This window comes from Mycteria americana, chromosome 17, assembly GCF_035582795.1.
Source record: "Mycteria americana isolate JAX WOST 10 ecotype Jacksonville Zoo and Gardens chromosome 17, USCA_MyAme_1.0, whole genome shotgun sequence".
NCBI classification, from domain to species: domain Eukaryota; kingdom Metazoa; phylum Chordata; class Aves; order Ciconiiformes; family Ciconiidae; genus Mycteria; species Mycteria americana.
In genome coordinates this window covers 1,571,095-1,589,868 of record NC_134381.1, presented here as the reverse complement: position 1 = coordinate 1,589,868, position 18,774 = coordinate 1,571,095, and the positions used below count along the sequence as shown (strand labels likewise).

The window sequence follows — 18,774 nt, the reverse complement described above, 5'->3', positions numbered from 1 at the left end:
GGAGCCCCAGCTTTTGGCAAAGTCAGCTCAGCTGGGTGCTGGGACAGGCTGCCGCTCCTGCGTGTCCTCCTGCCTGTCCCTGCCTCCTCTCCCAGCCTGTCCCAAGTCTCCAGACAGCCAGAGTTTTGTTCTGAATTCAAAGCTCCAACATTTTTATGGCTAAATGCCCCCCAGTCCTATGGATCCCTGCCTGCTGCGGGTCACCATTGCCCAGATGCATCGTGGCCTGTTTATACCTTTCCTGCCTTGGGGGTTGCTCCTTGCACCCCATTTCCACCGCCCCCCAGCACAGCTGCCCTCCCTGACCAGGGTGCACAGTGCTGCAAGCCCGTGCTCTGCACCCAAGCCTGTGCCTTGCACCCAAAGGCTCTCCCACTGCTCCTTATGCTCAGGGACTCTTTCTCCCTGTGGTGAGACATGATACAGCCCAGGCAGCTGGCACGGCACGGCCCCCACGCCCCTGGCAGAGGTGCCAGCTTCTCCAGGGCTGGCAGCATCACCGGCTCAGCAGGAAGAAGTGGCCCTTTCCCTCACCGAGCCAATGTGTGCCACCAGACTGCGTGAGCTGGCCCCGTCCTGGTCAGAGCTGCACCCAGCACCTCAGCATGGTTGGAAAAGGGGGGCTGAAGACGGGAGGTTCGGTGGGGAAAAGCAGCCAAAGGTCTCCTGGGCACACGGAGCTGCCAGCTCGCCACCTGTGATGCTGCTGGCAGCGCCACGCGGAGGGACCGTGGGCGACCTGTCCCAGCCCGGCAAACTGCCTCGCCATAAACTCCACTGCCGGGGCTGGGAAGCTGATAACGGCGGGGCTGAAGTCCAACGCAGGGCAGGTCCCAGGGAGCAGATTCCAGCCCTGGGCTCGCAGCGTGGCCTCCCCTGCCAGCCCCGTGCCTTTCCCGGCTCTGTTTTACCCTTGCCGCAGCCCGGAGGCTGGGATGGCCGGGCAGGTTGTGCTCGCCTTCCTGCTGCTGCTGGGTGAGCTCTCTGCCGACACGGGGGTCGTGCTACGGGGGGGGAAGGGGCCACGGTGCTGGCTGCTGCACTCCGTCCATTCCCAGCATGGGGTCCCATGAGGATCGCTGCTTCTCCTAGCTCGGGGGGGGCTGCACTGCTCTGGGGGGGCCAGGGCAGACAGGACCCAGCAAAATCCTCCTCTGGGCTCCACTGGTGAAGGCCAGCCTGGGAAGTGAGTGCCGGAGCCGCCAGCGCCAGGCTGGGTATCGCTGATGGCTTTGCTCAGTGTGGGGAGGGAAATGCCTAAATTCTCCTGTTTCCCCCAAAACAGGGGCTGAGACTCGGAGCAGGGGTGTGATATACCAGGCTGGAGGGTCTGTGCCCCAGCCCCGGCGGGCTCTGGCACCCTGAGGACGCACAGGAGCGGGGCTGGCGGTGGGAGATCAAAGCGGGAGATGTGGGAAGTGTGGGGCGCCGGGGCGAGGGGGTCCCCTCCAAGGGACGATGCTGCTGAGAGCTCAGCACTCCCCCCAGCAGGGTCCCAAACCAGGGAGCCCAGACAAATGTCACCTGCAGGCCACGTGTGCCCTCTGTCACCTGCTGCGGGCACCATGCCCGGATCCTTGCGGGGTTTTCAGCCCCGCTGTCTCTCCCATAGCTGGGACCACCCTCCCCAGCGGGTCCACGGTCGTCAACAGCTGCGGCAGTGCAGCCAAGCAGCTCTGCAACTTCATCTGCGACTGCAGCGACTGCTCCGACGAGAACCAGTGTGGTGGGTGCCCAGCCCCTCTGATCCCCCAAGCCCCCAGCCCCACTCCCAGGCCCTGCTCCAGGGGCGAGAGCAGGCGGTGGAGCTGGGGGCACCATGGGTGCAGGTCGCTAGGGTGGGTGCTGGTCCCTGGGGTGGGTGCAGGATCCCAGGCTAGGTGCTGGGGTGGGTGCTGGTGCCGACGGTGGGTGCAGGACTCCATCATAGGTGAAGGTCCCTCAGGTATGCGCAGGTCCCCGGAGTGGGTGCAGGTCCCTGAGGTGGGCATAGGTCCCTGGGCTGGACGCAGGTGGCCTGGGTGGGTGTAGGTCCCCCAGCTGGGTGCAGGACCCCAGGGTGGGTGCAGGTCTACCCGGGCAGGTAGAGGTCCCTGGGGTGGGTGCAGGACCCCAGCATGAGTGCAGGTCCCCCAGCTGGGTGCAGGACCCCAGGGTGGGTGCAGGTCTACCCAGGCAGGTAGAGGTCCCTGGGGTGGGTGCAGGACCCCAGCATGAGTGCAGGTCCCCCGGCTGGGCACAGGACCCCAGGGTGCGTGCACGTCCCCAGGGTGGACCCAGCCTTGCCCTGACACCCAGCTCACCCGCCTTCAGGGTACCTGCGGGGCTCAGCCGTGCTGGGCACCCCCTTCACCTGCGATTTCGAGGAAGGCGACTGTGGCTGGCAGGACGTGAGCACCTCAGCTTACAGATGGGTGCGGGGCCAGGCCAGCCTGGCCGCGTGGGGCACGGGGCCCCACTCAGACCACACCGTGGGCACCGACCTGGGTAAGCGGGGGCTGCTGAGCAGGCTGCAGGCACCCACAGCACCTCTGGACCACGGGTGCCCTGAAGCCAGGGTGCCAGGACACCCATCCTCGTAGGGTGCAGGGGACAGAGCAGACCCATGGTGGGGCAGGAGTGGTGCCGGCCGCGGCTCCAGTGCCATCCCATGGGGCTGCAGTCCCCGCTCTGCTCTCTTCCCTCCCCAGGGTGGTTCATGGTGACTGTGTCCCCCCCGGCAAAGACCACGGCCACGGCCTGGCTCAGGTCACCGGTGATGCGGGAAGCAGCCGCCACGTGCGAGATCAGGGCCTGGTACCACCTCTCGGGAAGCGGTGAGGGCACCCACAGCGGGCACGGACGGGCCTCAGGGTACTGGGCACAGAGAAGCGACAATGGGGGGCAGTGGGGAGGGATGGGACCATCTGTCCCCATGGCAGGGACAGGCCACTGGCACCTCGAGGTGGGTCCTTGCCATCCCACTCGCCTCTTCCACGCTCCGCAAGCAGAGCTGTTGGGACCCAGGGGTCTCATCTCCGGTCCCCAGAGCTGGTGGGGCTTGGTTCATCCCCGTGGGTATCCTGGGGTGCCCAGCGCCAAGGGCCACATTTTGGGGCTCTCCGCAGGGCTCAACCAGACAAAGCAGCCGGTGCTGCGCCTGGCCATGGCATACAGGGACGAGGTGGTGGGGCTGTGGCAGAGCCCCGAGCACGGAGGCGAGGGCTGGCACCAGCTGGTCGCCTACCCGGGCCGGATCACGGAGCAGTTCCAGGTGAGACTGGGCCATGTCACTACCTGGGCACCATCCCCGCGAGCTGAGGCCAGAGAAGCTGGGTGATGCACTGGTAGCCAAGGATGCCTGGGCAGCTCATGCCACCCCTGTCCTCTCGTCGGCAGCTCATCTTCTCCCTGACACAACCGCCCGCGCGTGGGGCAGAGCTGGCACTCGACGACATCGTCTTCAGGAACTGCGGCTTGCAGGGTGAGTCTCCCATCCGCTGGGATAAGACATGGGCTGGGATCCCCAGGGAAATTGGTTTGGGCTTTGCACCCTGGGAGAGCTCTCCTGCTGCCCGCTGCATCTTGGGGGCACCTTGCCCGGGCCAGGGCATGGGGCGGGTAGTGAAAGCCTGTCCCTCAAGCAACCCAGGGAAGGATGTGGGGGAAGCCCAGCATGTGCCAGGGTCCCTGCAGGGCCAGCCATGTGCTGACGGCATGTCCCACCACCCCAGATCCTGGCCAACAGGTCTGCGGGGCGGAGGAGAACCGCTGCAGCCGGGGCTCCTGCCTGGCACAGCACCGCTTCTGCGACGGCACAGACGACTGCGGGGATGGCTCGGACGAGGACGCAATGCAGTGCAGTGAGCATCCCTGGTCCCAGGGAGGGGGTCCTGCCTACCGGCCGCCCAACCACACAGACAGGCTGAGGCAAAGCAGGGCCTGGGGGCTGGCAAGATTCACCCCAGCTGTGGCCCATGGCTGTGTGGCTGGAGGAGTAAAATCACCCCAAGGGTTTTGTGGAGTGGTCAGCCCATCACAGGGACCTCCCTGGGTCACTCTGCTCTCCCTCCCTCCCTGCAGAGTCCTTCAACCCCTGCTCCTTTGAGCAAGGTCTCTGCAGCTGGAAGGTGGAGGTTGGGCAGCCGGCATGGGAGAGGAACACGAGTCTGAACCTGGGGACCGCGTATAGCATCCCCACCCGGGACCACAGCAATAACAGCAGGGCAGGTATGTGGCTGGGCACCTGCACCCCAGGGGAGCCCCACCATGGGTCCCTGGGGCATGACTGGCCCCAGGGCAGATGTGGGGTGGACCCCCCTGGGGTAACGTGCACTGGGCTTGGCGCCCAGGTGTGTCCTTGGTGCCCTTGGTGCCCAGCTTGGTGCTTGGTGCCCAGGCTGTGCCAGGAAAACAGTGTCTTGCCCCCGCATGCCCAACTCGGCATCACTCAGCCCCTTCCTGGCATTTCCCGCAGGTTTTTTCCTCCATGTGGGCAGCGCCTCGGCCACGGGGGCCAGCAGCATGGCACGGCTCAGCAGTCCCACTTTCCAGGCCACCAACTCCTGCTCCGTGAGTCATGGCTGGGACCCCGTGTCACAGCCCGTGTGGGCACGGCAGTGGCAGGGGACAGGGTCCCCAGCTGTGGGGACCCCCACATCGGGCTGGGGCTGCGATTGGCCCTTGGCTGGGGATGGGCAGCGGGTTTTTGGGAGCGATTTGGTGGCATCTCCAGTGCCCGTTGGGAGCTCTGAGCTCCTCCAGCCCCACGTTTGTAAGCATCCCGTGGGACGGCAGCCATGCTGGGGTGGGGGGGGCTGCGTGCCCCTGCCCTGAGGCTTCGGTACTTGCTCACCCCCCTCCCTGTCCCCAGCTCGTGCTGTACTGCCACCTCCACGGCTCCGCCACCAGCAGCCTCAGCATCGCTTATGTGATCAACTCCACCAAGCACCTGGTGAGGGAGAGGACGGGGGACCTGGGCAACTGCTGGGTCCGGGAGAGAGTGGACTTCAACGTGACAGCGAGCTTCAAGGTTGGCTGGTGCTGTGCTGGGGCAAGCTGGGCTGCCTGTGGGGCGAGGGGCACAGGGCCACCCCACAGAGGGCACAGGGCCAACCCCAGGACGCGCCCATGGGACCAGGGGTAGAGGTTGAACTGGGAACCGGACAGCAGAGCTGAGCCTCCTGGTGCTGATATGTGCCACCCTCGTGTCCCTGTGCCCACACCTCCAAATCCCCCCACCAGCCCAGGGACCACCCTACTGGAAAGGGGAGGGTGGACGTGTCTTCATCCATCCCATGTCACCCCATGCCTTCCCACTGTCCTGTCTGCTGACCGTGGCCACCCACACAACCCGACCCCCTCCCAGCTGGCCCTGGAGGGCATCCCAATGGCACCCCAATGGTATCCTGAGGGCAACCAGACAGCACCCCTGGGCAGCACCATCACCACAAGCCCACCATGGCCCTGCCAGCCCCACCCTGCGCACCCCTTCCAGCCACAGCATCACCCCTGCTCCCACTGAGGCCTTTCCTGGGCGAAGTGCGTGTTGTCTGATCACAGGAGCTGGGTAGCCCCATCCCGCGACTCCTCGGTGTCCCCCCTGCCCCACAGCACCGCCCTTCCCCTCCACGCTGTGCGAGACCCTGTGTTGACGTTGCCGGTGCGGTGCTTCCCTGCAGGTGCTGATTGAGGGGGTGGCCGGTGGCGCAGGGACCGTGGCCATCGATGACCTGATCCTGTCTCCAGGCTGCATGCAGGACCAGGGTGAGCCGGGGGGCAGCTGTCCCCCACCCCTGCTCTGTGCCCATGGCACCGTCCCCAAAGGACCTACTGCAGGGTCTGCCTGTCCCTCTGCTCATCACGGTGACCATCCTGGGTGCAGCATGGCAAGCACTTGCCCTGGGGCCCACAGCCCCAGTTGCCTGGTGTCCTTGTCCTGCAGCTGTGACTCCCTCCCCTGAGCCAAAACCTCCTGCCCGAGCCATGTCACACAGGCGGCTATCATCCCCCTTTGTCCCCTTCATCTGGTGGCAGCAGACAGGGCAGGGCAGGGCAGGGATGGGGCTGGGGAAAATGGAGAGCCAGGGAGATGGTCAAGGACAGGGGACCGCGGCTTGAAGGGGTGACGCCGATGATGCTGCTGGGCCTTCTCACCACCGCTCTCCGTCTCCGGGTGTTTCGCCATCAGAGAAGCCTTCAACCACGCTGCCGAGCCGGGTGGGTGCTGGACCCTGTGCAGCTGAGGAGGTGGCCTGCGACAGCAAGGGCTGCATCGGCGCAGAGCTGGCCTGCGACTTTGTCGAGACGTGTGCCGACGGCTCCGATGAGAAGCGCTGCGGTGAGAGCCACGGGTGGGCAGCCGGCTCCCCAGTAGCCAGCAGCGGAGGGGACCAGGGCAGGGTGACCCGGGCGCCCCTTGGCTGGCACGGCTGGGGGACGTGGGTGCCACGCAGCCCCCGGGAAGTGTGGTGGCCCGGCGGGGCTGAGCCTGGGCTTCTGCAGGAGCGACCACCTTCGAGGCGGGGGCTGGGGGCTGGCACGATGTCAGCGTGGGGCGGCTGCGCTGGGGCGTGCAGAGGGCCACCGAGCCTGCTGACACCGTCCTCACAGGTGAGGCCGTTCCCCCCGCCGAGACGATGCTCTTCGCACCGCGGGGGCTCCCAGGGTGCAGGGAACCCCTGCTCCTGCCTGGCCAGGGTGGGCGGGTGCCTGGGCAGGGTGTCGGGCTGGGAGTGCTGCCAGGGATGTGGGGCCCCTGCCCGAACTTCTCAGGGTGTTTCCTTGCCCAGGGGCTTTCCTGGCCCTCCAGGCAGGAGAAGGACAAATGGTGGCTGCTGCAAAGGCACGCACGCCTCTTCTGGGCCCCTCCGGCCCCGCCTGCGCCATGGAGATGAGCTACCGCATCCACAGTGGCCCCCGAGGTAAGCCCCCTGCCCGGCCCTGGGGTGCCCTGCCCACTCCTTGCCCCACCCTGGCACAGGGCAGAGCCCCCCACCCCCTGCCTGCCTTTGCTGCCTCTCCCAGCCCCGCTCTGCCCCATCACACTGTCCTGGAGCTGAGGTGTCCCTGTCCCCTGTGGCCGTGGGCTGGGTGGGTGCTGGGACCCCGGGGGGCTCCCAGGATGCGTCCAGCGGCTGCTGGTCCCCGCGGCCTCCTCACTGCCTCCCACACCCAGGCTTCCTCGCCGTCAGCATCACAGATCACACCACTGGCACCACCCACCTGGCCTGGCACACGCCGGGGCACGGCAGCACAGCCGGGGGACACGTCCGCGTCCCGCTGGGGGAGAGGACACGGCGCTTCCAGGTGCACCCGGGAGCACAGGGACCGGCCCGGGGGGCTGCTGGTGGGGCAATGCCGGTGCCATCAGGCACGCCGGGGCTCACTGCCACCACGCTGTCCCCAGGTTGAGCTGTTGGGGCTGGTGGATCTGCAGGACTCAGCAAGCGCCGCTGTTGACAACGTGACGTTTGTGCAGTGCCACCCCGACACGGTGCCACCGGGGGCTGCGGGTACAGCCAGGGGTGCATGGGCAGGGAGGGCGGCTGCGGGCAGGAGGGGACCCCAGCCCCCTGCCCGCAGAGATGGATGCTGCTCCCACAGGGGCTGCCTGGTGACCATCACCCTGTCCCCAGCTGAGGGACAGGACCACAGTGCCGGGGCCGAGCACGCATCCTGCCCCAGGGCACCTGCATGGCGTGAACTCAGGGAGTGGGGCGGGGGAGCAGAGAGAAAGGGACATTCTGGGGACCTGTTTGCTTTTGGGGTGCCTTATCCCCACTCCCTCGCCATGGTCGCCTCTCTCTGGCCAGAGCTGTCCTGCAACTTCGAGAGGAGCATGTGTGGCTGGTACCAGGATCAGTCCAGCGACTTCAAATGGGTCCGCGGCACGGGGCAGGGGCAGGGCTCTGACCACACCACTGGCTCAGGTAAGGGGCTGGCTCCTCTCCCAGGGACCCCAGGCAGCCCAGGGGACCCCACAGCCTCCTGTCCCCAGGGCTGGGACGTGCCCTGCACACTCCAAGCAGCCCCATGCCTGAGGGGCGAGCTCAGCCAGGGCAGCCCGGGGGCACCTGGATCCAGGACCGGGGTGCGAGTGATGCGGATGCGGCTCGGAGCACCATGTCCGTGTCCCCTCCACCCTGGCTGTCCCTGACACTCAGGCTACTTCTTGGCCGCGGACCCCTCTGCACCATGGAGCCGCGGGCAGCGGGCACAGCTCGTCACCTACCGCCAGGAGCCTGCCACCGCCCAGCGCTGCCTCTCCTTCTGGTACCGCCTGGCCGGCCCGCAGATCGGTACGCAGCCCCGTGGCATCCTCCCGGGGATGCCCCAGCTGGGCTCCGCTCCCCTGGGGACAGCGGGGTCCCCAAAGGGTGCAGGACAACTGCCCAACGCTCCCTTCTGCCCAGGCACCCTGAACCTCAAGCTGCGGCTGGAGGGAGCGGAGGAGACAGTGCTGTGGAGCCGGCGGGGGACCCAAGGCAGCGTCTGGCACCGGGGATGGGTGACGCTGCCGGCCACGGGCCGGCGGCAGTACCGGGTGAGGGCTGGGTCGTCCCCCCCTGTGTCACCGGGCGCTGGCGGGGCGCAGGGCCATCTGACGCCTCTGTGTCGGTGGCAGGTGGTCTTCGAGGCCCTGCGGGACGGGTTCCTGGGGGACGTGGCACTGGACGACCTGGCACTGACGGCAGGGCCCTGCAGGGCCGAGCTCTCCTGCTCCTTCGAGGCGGATGCCTGTGGGCTGGTAGCCAGTGGGCAACGCACCTGGCTGCGGCAGAGCAATGGCACCGGCACCACCGCCGGCCCCCCGGTCGACCACACCATCGGCACTGCTGCAGGTACCGGGGCCATGGCTTCCTGGGGCTCTGGTGGAGCTCTGCTGCCTGCCCTGAGTGTCCTGCCTGCCTTCCCTGCCCGCCCTGCCTGCACTGAGCACCCTGCCTGCCCTCCCTGCCCGCCCCGAGTGCCCTTCCTGTCCTCCACGCCTGCCCTGCCCATCTGCCTTGTGTCCTGCCTGCCCTACGTGTCCCTGCCTGCTCTCCCTGCCCGCCCTGCCCAGGATGTGCAGAGGGCACTACTGTACAGGGCTCCCCAACCCTGGGGGTCCCCAAACCTGGAGTTTCCCAGCCTCAGGGCTCCCCAACCCGGGGGGGATCCCCAGCCTGGGGGGGCTCCCCAGCCCCAGCGGTCCCCTGGTGCCCCCCCCAGCAGGGCTGGGCAGGGGTCACGGTACGGGGGCTTCTTTCCCCCCCAGGCCATTACATGGTGGTGAGCACGGGCAGGGGCTCCCTGCCTGCAGGGCATGCAGCTGCCCTCACTTCCCAGCCCTACCAGCCCTCCGCGCCCGCCCAGTGCCTGGCCTTCTGGTACCAGCTGAGCACCGGGACCCCAGGTGAGCGCCGTGACCCCCCACGAGGCCACTGGGGGCATCTCCGAATGCGTGGGGGTCCCGCACGGCACAGCCCCGGACCCACCCCTCCATGACGGGTGCCCTGGGCAGGCTCCCTTGGCGTCTTTGTGGAGCAGAGTGGGGTGCGGAGGAAGGTGATGGGCGTGAGCACCATGGAGGGGGACGCCTGGCACCGTGGCCACATCACCGTCCGGCCGGATGGGGACTGGCAGGTGAGATGGGGCAGGGTGCCGGGGACCTCGCGGTGGGGAGAGGGACAGGCTGGGGCTGACAAGGGGTGCGTGGTGGCTACCAGCCTCAGAGTGCTGCCCTGCCCACCCCTCCGGCAGGTGATATTCGAGGTGATGGGAGATGGGGGTGACCACGGGTACATCGCACTGGATGACCTGCACGTGTCGGACGGAGCCTGCCCTGAGCCAGGTGAGAGCCCGCGCTGCAGGGACACCGTGGACTGGCCAGGGGAGATGGGCACCCCATGGGGGCACGTGGCCGTGGGGATGGGGACAGCCCATCCCATCCATTACAGCTCCGCTGTGGCTGCTGGGCACCCTGCTCCTGCCCAGAGCTTGGCCTGGCCCAAAGCTGAGGGCAGTGGGGAGGGGGCTGGGGGCTCCCCCCCCAGGTGCCCCGTCTCCCACTGGGCAGCGCAGGGCAGCGGGTACCTGCGGCGCTGGGTGCATCACAGCCCCCTTTCCTCCCAGCGTCCTGTGACTTCGAGCGGGACACGTGTGGCTGGAGCAGCCCTTTGGACCCCCACCTGCACGGCTTCGCCTGGGGCTGGAAGAGCGGGGTCCCCCTTGCCAAGTACCCTGGCCCCAGTGAGGATCACACCCTGGGCACAAGGAATGGTAGGAGACACCCATCCCTCCCAGGGCACCCTGGCATGGCCGGAGGGAGGCAGGGGAGCTGGGAATGGATGGGGTCACCCATGAATGCCCCCCCCGCCCAGTGCGTCCCAGAGGGCCTGGCTCCACAGCATTGCCATCCCCGCCTTGCCTGAGAGGGACGGCTCAGTCCCAAAGGCAGTGAGGAGCGGGGCTGGGGGAGTGCAAACCTCTGGGCACCGCTCTGGGCGCTTTGCGGGGGGGCAGGACGTGTGGGGTGAGCTGCAGAGCTGGGGGACACCCTGTGCTCTGTCCCCACCCATCCAGGTCACTACATGCACTTCGACATCAGCGTGCTGGGCCTGGGGGGCACCACTGCCCGGCTGGAGAGCCAGCACCTGCCTGCTGCTGCCGACTCCTGCCTGCAGTTCTGGTACCACATGGACATCCCGGAGCACCTCTGTAAGCACCGCAGGGGCAGGGAGGAGGTCCTGTCCTGGGGAGGGCGTCATGAGCCCACGATGGGAGCGGGGGCTTGGTCAGGGGCTGCAAACCCCCTCCCCACCCACGGGACCACGGAGGTCAGGGGCTGCAAACCCCCTCCCCACCCACGGGACCACGGACACTCTGATTCAGCTGCAGCCGGGCTGTGGGATGGCCCGTTCCTGCTGGGTGCTGCCATCCCAGGGGAGGATGGCTCAGCCGGGAGGGCCCAGTGGCTCCTGGGGGGCTCTGAGCGGCCACCGATGCCAGGGCGCCCATCCCCCTCCACGTTGCAGCCTGCGGGGAGCTGCGGGTGATGCTGCACAGCGCGGCGGGGCAGCGCACGGTGTGGAGCATGGCGGGGCACCGGAGCCGGGGCTGGCAGGGCGGCGTGGTGCCTGTGCGGAGCCCCAGCGAGTTCCAGGTGAGCGGGCGGCCCTGGGGTGCCGGGTGCTCTCTGGGGGTGTGGGGTCCCCTCCCCATGCATCACCCCCCCACATCCCATCTTCCCCCACAGATGGTCTTTGAGATCAGCACGCAGAGGTGGCCGATAGAGGGGACGGTGGCGCTGGATGATATCGTGTACAGCACCAGGGGAGGCTGCCATTCCAGCCTGGAGGTGCCAGTGGAAGGTGTGGGGCCGGTTCTGGCTGTGAAAGGTCAACCCGGCGCCGCTTGGGGTGCTGGCGCTGAGGCTGGGGCTGGAGCCAGCTCTCCTGGGCCATGGGTTGAGCCTGGCAGCATCTCCTCTCCCTGCAGAGAAAGCATCCAGCAGCTTTGTGGCAGAGGTGGTGCTCGGTCTTCTCCCGGCTGCCATTGTCCTGGCACTGGTGGCCACCGGAGGCTGGTACTGGCTGAAGCGGCGAGGGCTGGCGAGCGGGACGCTGGCAGAGAGCAGTGCTCCCCAGGGCTTTGACAACATCACTTTTCGAGATGTAAGGACGGGGTGAAGGGCTCCCCTGCTTGCCCCCAACCGCGCCAAAACAGCATTTTCCTAAAAGCTCAGCAAATCCCGGAAGGCTCCCCCTGAGCCCACACTCTGCCAACACATCAGGGAGGTGCAAAGGGCTCTGCCTCTTATCTGGCTGCTGGCAAACGAGTGACCCTGAGCTGTAGGACTGACCTAGAAATGCTGCTGCTGCTGCCATCAGGCAGTTGCTCCAGAAAGAGCTGAGGCTGCGATCCTCCTCCCCAGAGCCCTGCGGGGAGTGGGTCATGCAAACATTGCTCATCCTCTTCAAGCCAGCAACTTAAAACCGTGAGAGGCAGCTTAGGCTACCGTTTCCTTTGACATGTTTGGTGCCACGTAGTCCCCAGCAGAGCCACAAGCCCCAGGACTGACCCCAAAAGAGGACGTGGACCCCCCTGGCGTGGCTGGGGGGTTTGGTTCCTCTGCTGGGGTCATGGTGGGCCAGCATGTGGGTTCTCCCCTCTGCAGCCTGGAAGGAGTCCTTGTATTTCAAATTAGACACAGCCTACGCTTATTGTAACCAGTTCCTGTTCACCCTTCTTTACAGGACAAGGTCACTATAGTGCCAAAAGAGGGGGATGAGGATTGAAATAGTAAGCCAGCAGCAGTAATTCACTCCTGCGAGGCATATGCAGGGCAGAGCATCCCTCCAGCAAGACATCACACTCCAGCAGCCACCTCCGGCTCTTGGCATCCGACATCAGGCAGTGGGGAGCTGCCACAGGCGCTCACCCCAGGGTGCTGGCCCCGCAGAGGGACGTGCCCCTGTCTCCACTACCTCCAAGTGTTCGGGAAAAGCATTGTTGTATTTTGTAACATGAACTTTCTGCACCAAGACGTAGTGATGTGCCCATGCTTTGACAGGTGCCGTCAGCAGGAGTTTCTTGTAGCAGCCATCCTCGTCCGAGCAGGGCCCTGGTTGTGGAAGAGGGCAAAACGTGCTGTCCTGGCCCCCCCAGGGCTGGGCAGATCAGCGGGTGCTGCATGGGGCACGAGCCCCTTCCCACACCCAGGATTAAGCACAAGAGCTCCCAGGGCACAGAGCCACCCAGAGGGAAGCAGCCCAGTGCTTCTGCTGGTTTTGGAGGGGGGGGCTTAGGGAAGGTGGAGAGGTGGCTGGGAGGGCAGGGAGCAGAGCGGGGGGCACCACGCAGCATACCCGAGGGCAGAGAGCAGCCCTGACCCCGCTGTATGGGTGCCCACCTACTGCAGGACTGCCCACACACCTTTCAAGGGCTCTTGATAATTTGCATTTAACTGTCATTGGGAAAAGTAAAATGTTCCCGAGGCAGTTCAGGGGAGGGTCCCCACACCTGCACCCAAGGCCACCCTAAACCCAGGACCCTTCTCTTCCCCCCCAGCTTTCAAAACTTAATTTAATGCTGTGCAATCCCTAAGCAGCCCACGGCCAAAGCAGCCACCCAAGTACAGCAGCAGACAGACCGGTTCAGCCTCTGCGCAGGTCAGCCGCCCGTTAGGGATCCTGCTCTCCTCAACCCGCCCCCCCCGAGCTCACCAGAGGGGATCAGGGCATCCCGCTTCCCTGGTTTGTGACCGAAGCCAGTTTTTCCTCTCGCCCTGCCCGCCCTTCAGCTCTGTCCCACTCTGGTTATGCCACAGTCATGTCGAGCACCACCCCTACAGCTCCACCACCACTGTCCTGGCAGTGCCCTGCATGAACGAGCCCCTGCAAAGCTGTGCTTCTGTGAGCTGGGTAAGGGCAGAGGCGAGAAATGAGAAGGGCTCTGGCTTCACAGAAGTGCCCGAGCGAGTGTCTCCCCATCCATCTTGCTCTGTAGAACTCCACAGAGACTCCACTCACCTCTGCACAAGATAAAACCACGGTATTGATTTCATCTCTGGGCTGCAAGCCAAGGCTGCAGTCCTCACTGACAGGGAAAGGAGCAGAGCAGCCAGGAAGGCTGTGAGAGCACCGGCCATTGCCCCAGACGCTCCCACTAATTACGCTTCCAGAAGGAAAGAGGGTGCTGCAGCTCCAGTCATGCCCAACCACAAAAATTTACTACCAGCTGGTAAACATGCAGCAACTACCCTGTGCAACTGAAGGGTATCAAACTTTATTATAGATCTCTTTAAAACAGGCTGGAAGGAACAAACAAAAATGTCATTGTGATGCAGTGACTGAGTCATCATTTCAAATGCAGACACTGATCAACCCCCAACTCTCCCAAATTATTTATATATAATATATCCCACCCATCCCCCAAATTGTTCCAATTAAATGATCACATTTCAGACCACCCCAAGTGTCTTAACATTAGCTGCTTCTAAACACCAAGATGCACACGTTTTCTGGCAAATCAGATGCAGTATTTTTTCAGGTTTAGTTCCTCAATTTCTGGAAAGGAGGAAGGAAAAATAAAATCAGGAAAATCGCTTCTTTAAGGTTGCCTTTTTACAGCAGGTACAGATTCAGCAGATTTCCCCCCCAAAGCAAGTCTGAAACCCTCTTGTTCAGCTTGGCAATACGAAGAGAGATTCTGGTGGTTAAGGAGAACCAGCCAGACGAGATCAGTCTGAACAAACTGATTTCGAGGCTTTGTTGTCATTTCCCTTTGGGGCCTGTTTCCAGCGGTTTGCCAATATCCTTCCCACGCAGTTTAAGGCCTGGAACAAGACAAAGGAGATGACCACCATCAGCACTCAATCATTCACTTGACAACTTTATTTCCTCAAATTTTTGCTGTAAGGAAGAGAACATCCAAAAAAAAAAGAGGGCAGGGGAACCAGAGTTAGGGAGAATCCTACTTTCGTTTCTAGGAGCACCAGACCAGTTTCAAAGCTCCAATTCTTGCTTGTGCACCAACTATCTTCCTAGCAAATGGTATCTGAACTGGCCTAGGAGAGTAACATCCAACACTAGTGGCTGCAAGATCCTTTCCCAAGTATAATCAGGCCTCCACAGGTCTCAGTATCTTGTTGATTTTAGGGGGACAGCATACAGGGGTGGTCCCCAGGGCATGGCCCCACACATGAAGATGAAGAACAAAGGAGAACAAGAGCTTTGAGTTCTGGTTTCAGTCAGCAGATCCACGTTTTATCAGAATATGGCTTAATGACACCACACCCACAATAACCTACAGTCAGCAACTGTTCCTGACGTGGAAAATGCAAGTAATAACTTAAACAAAAACATCCTTCCTAGCACTGAAAACATTGTCTTTTTTTTTTTTAAGTCTCCTTTCTTAACTTACCAATAGCTCTTTCGATCTTGCCCATAACCTGGTTATTAGGGATTGCTCTTCCTGATTCGTAGTCAGCAATAACTTGTGGTTTTTCATTGATTTTCTAAAAAGAAAGGACGCATCTCAAACACTGGCTCCATACAGAGCACTCAGCACCAACCCCCCCAGTACTCCCCCAGATAAGTAACAGCCTCCAATTATGCCAGCATCAGAAGACAAAGTGCTACTTCCAGGCTTACTCCACCACCACTATCGCATCCCTCCGCTATCAGAGTGTCACAGCGATGACACTGTGACACAATAGAGATGTCACAGACTTCTACTTCCCTCAGCCTCCCAGAAGGAGCAGTAACACTACATGTTGCTGTTTCTCAAGACAGCAGTGAGCTTCTGAGAGCTGTGTCAGGCCCAGATGGTACAAAAAAACCTCACATAGGTGCTGAGTTGATGGGAGGAGAGAGGGAAAAAAAAAAGCAGTGCCTCCTACCAGCTCACCAGCCGCAGCAACGCTCCATCTCCAAGAAGGTGTTCAAGGGCTGCACAGAAACCCCTAAAACATTTCCTACATAACTAATGTTGCCTGGAGATCAGAGACGTTGCATCCACCAAACTTCCTGCTCATGATACCACCTCATCGCTGCTGCCCATGAGGGGACAGGGAAAGCGTCCACCTTCGCCTCCAGGTGCCTAAACCTGCCTCAGGAGAGCGGGAGCAGAGGCCAGCGGGCCCTGGGCCATACTCACTGTGGCCAAGTCCTTCTGTGTCATGCCCTTGCTCTGTCGGCCCTGCTGGATCACTTTGCCCACCTCCAGGGGAACTCTGTCATGGTGCAGCTCTTCTGTTTCTCGGTCGAGCTTGGCTGTGTTCTTTGTAATAAAGTGTTGTTTGTTTTGGCCTGCTGCCCCTATCATTCAAAGCAAGAACAAAAAAAAACCCTCAAGGACAAACAAAACAAGGCTCAGAGCCATGCCCAAAAGTATCAAAGTGCTTTTTCTAAGCACTCAGCTGCCCAGGATCCCAGGGAGCTTTCAGGATTTCAACATGCCAACATCAGCACTGATCTCAACCAGCTCCTGCCCGCTGCAGGTCAGAGAACATGTTATCTTAATCCTGTTAACGCTGATGTCTAAACACAACCATGCAGAGCCCTCCCCTTTCTTTAGTTCACATCTGAACTTCACTCCAGATAGGCAAGATCTTGCTATTGCTGGGGGATTTAACATTCAAACTTTACTCCAGACACGCGTTTGTGCTACAGCATGGGGGGGTTAATATTGGAACTTGTACCTTGCTTGCTCAGGTACAAGGCAGCACAAATAAGTGGCTTTTAATCAATTTTCTGATGCCTTTTATAAGCAAACTCTAACTCTACTTAGCTTTGCTGAAAGCCTGAGTTTCAGAAACATGCTATTTGTTTTGTTTCATTTTAGTTACAGTATTGAAGTCATAGTTTGAATCCTTTCTCTCACGTTAGTCTCTGACATTCAGTTTCTTGATAAAGCTGACTAAACCTTGTGCAAGGATCATCTATTTATTTCCAACCATCACAATCTCATCCCTACAGTGAGAGAACCTGAGAATATACATCAGACAGGAAATGGGGCATTTTTAAAGAGCAACACCACAGGAAGATAAGCAGTCATGGAAATCCTTAAGCATATGTTATCAACAACAGAAATAAGCTGCAAAAATTGGTAGTTTAAGTTTTGTGATCATGAAGGCTCTTCCAAGAGCTTTGCAGCCTCAAGAATACTAATGTTCTTGTTGACATTTTTATTTATATTCGCTCTGACACCAGACACTAGCCAGAGCGCAGCTCTTGGCAACCAGAAACTCAAAGCCGACTACAGGGCAGCGCTCCCCGCTTCCCCGGGCTGGTGCTCACCCTCCCCGGGGTGCCCAGCGGTTCTCAGCGCTACGTAGCCCCAGTGAGGACGGCCTTTGGCTCGGCTAGGGGTGCTGCCTCCTGTCCCCCCTCTTCCAGGCGACCGCCTTCAAGAGCGGCTGGCTGGGGCGCCCCGGGGAGCAGGCCCGACGCTGGGCTGGGGGCCCACGCACCGCACCGCTGCCAGGGAACGGCGCCCGCCGGGCCGGGCTCCCCGGGCCTCCCCCCCCTCCGCCGCCGCAGGTTGTCTGGGGAGCCAGACCGCGGAATACCCACACTTCTTGGAGGTCTCCACGTCCTCTCCGCGCCGCTGGGCCGCCAGGATCGCCTGGGGAGAGTAAAGGTGCCGGCGTGAGCGCTCCGCTAGTCGGAGGCGCCCCGTCAGCAACAGCCGGGCCCTGGTTGCAGGCTCGCCTGGGCCTCGGCCGCAGAGCTCGCCCAGGCCTCAGCCGCAGAGCTCGCCCGGGCCTCGGCCGCAGAGCTCGCCCGGGCCTCGGCCGCAGAGCTCGCCTAGGCCTCGGCCGCAGAAGCTCGCCCGGGCCTCGGCCGCAGAAGCTCGTCTGGGCCTCGGCCGCAGAGCTCGCCCGGGCCTCGGCCGCAGAAGCTCGCCCGGGCCTCGGCCACACCAGTCCCAGGCTGTTCCGCCGCTCTTCTCCGCCGCTCGCCGCCATGAATCACTCGCTGACCTGCTTGGACTTGGCCTGGGCCGCGCTGGGGCCCTTCTTGCGCAGCACCGTGACCGTGTCCCAGTCGCTCTCCGCCATGGCACCAGCACCGACCCCGCCCGCCGCCGCACACCGCCGCCCGGGGCCGCGCCCGCCGCTTAGGGGGCACAGCCCAACGCCCGCCCCCTGGGGGGCGGGGCCGGCCGCCGCGCACGCCGATAGGGCGGCGCGCGCGCCGTTCAGGAAAGACGGCCTCTCATTAGCGGGGAGAGGCGCAATGGCAGCGGGCGGGGCCTCGGACGCCTCAATGGACTACGGCACAATAGGTATCCAGGCGTGACGCAGTTGCTCGTAATAGGCACAGAAACCTAGCAATCAGCCTGCTCGCTATCCGATTAGCCAGTGTGCACGCCAGGCTGGAGGCGGGCGGGCACGCGTCTGTGCCCTCTGAGAGGCTGCCGTCACCGCCAATAGCCCGGTGCCCAGAAGGGATTGGCTTAGTCCGCGGCGCTGTCAGAACCGCTGACCAATAGCCGCGCCCGCGCATGCGCCGTGGCGGCGGTTCGCGGCGGGGCAGGGCCGCAGTGGCTGCCCCGCGCGCTCCGTCCGCTCCCCGCGGCCTCGGCCGCCCCCGTCGGTTCCCGGAGGGGAACCGCTGAGGACTCGCCCGGGCCGCGGCCGGCGGGGGAGGGCGGTGTGGGGCCTGCCCCGTGCCTCAGCGCGGGGGGATTCCCGCTCCCCGCGTGTAGGTAACGCGGGTGTTTTCTGGAAGGTCCTTCCTGCCCCCGAGGAGCCCCGGCGCCCGGGGACGGGGGATCCCTTCAGGCCTCTCGCAAGGCGGAGCAGAAGGAATCCCGCTCCCCGGCCGGCCCCGGCCCTCGGCGGGCGGCCGCTCCGGTGCCGGTCGCGGCGGGCAGGGCGCTTCGGCCGCCGGGCGGAAAAACGGGCCGGTTCGCGTCCCGTTTCGCAGGAAACCTGCGTAAGGGCGCGGGCCAGAGGAAGGCTCTGCCTCGGCGCGGCGGCAGCGTCCCTGCCCGTTGAGCTGGCGACAATAAAGTCCCTCAACTCCCTCTGAGTCACCCGGAAAGCTCTGCCGCGACGGCGGGAAAGCCCCGGCCTCTCGCTCTGCCGTTTCTGGAATACGGGGCGCGGGGGGGGGGGGGGCAGTTGAAAATCCTTGGCGGTGTTTTTGCAGGTTTTAGCAAATCGCAGGGGGAGCGGCGGGGTTCCAGGTTGCGGGTGACCCGGGCGTCGCTCCGAAATGGGCGCCCTGAGTGCGCGGGGGTTTCCCCTCGGCGCGGTCGGTCCCTGGCTTCTGTCACCGTGACGCGCTGGGCCCCGGCTGC

The 18,774-nt window shown here is 63.5% G+C and overlaps 2 protein-coding genes across 2 annotated transcripts; one reads left to right on the top strand and one right to left on the bottom strand.

The window, feature by feature from the left end:
* Window positions 1-935: 935 nt before the first annotated feature.
* MAMDC4 (MAM domain containing 4) lies at window positions 936-12,487 on the top strand. Its single transcript, XM_075520006.1, has 30 exons — window positions 936-975; window positions 1,127-1,186; window positions 1,613-1,726; window positions 2,314-2,487; window positions 2,691-2,816; window positions 3,108-3,253; window positions 3,379-3,463; window positions 3,714-3,842; window positions 4,063-4,209; window positions 4,457-4,551; window positions 4,853-5,011; window positions 5,661-5,795; window positions 6,175-6,319; window positions 6,484-6,594; window positions 6,768-6,902; window positions 7,157-7,287; window positions 7,388-7,493; window positions 7,794-7,910; window positions 8,145-8,279; window positions 8,394-8,524; window positions 8,606-8,822; window positions 9,239-9,376; window positions 9,485-9,606; window positions 9,724-9,814; window positions 10,096-10,242; window positions 10,546-10,680; window positions 10,998-11,125; window positions 11,219-11,333; window positions 11,461-11,636; window positions 12,219-12,487. Exons 1-30 carry the CDS (start codon window positions 936-938, stop codon window positions 12,258-12,260), a joined length of 3,732 nt encoding a protein of 1,243 aa, XP_075376121.1. The 3' UTR covers window positions 12,261-12,487.
* Window positions 12,488-13,727: 1,240 nt separating this feature from the next.
* On the bottom strand, window positions 13,728-17,610 carry EDF1 (endothelial differentiation related factor 1). The gene is made up of 5 exons (XM_075520047.1): window positions 17,450-17,610; window positions 17,040-17,091; window positions 15,622-15,782; window positions 14,887-14,980; window positions 13,728-14,299 (listed from the first exon to the last, which is right to left on the bottom strand). The coding sequence occupies exons 1-5, from the start codon at window positions 17,525-17,527 to the stop codon at window positions 14,238-14,240; spliced, it is 447 nt and encodes a 148-aa protein (XP_075376162.1). The 5' UTR covers window positions 17,528-17,610; the 3' UTR covers window positions 13,728-14,237.
* Window positions 17,611-18,774: the final 1,164 nt, after the last annotated feature.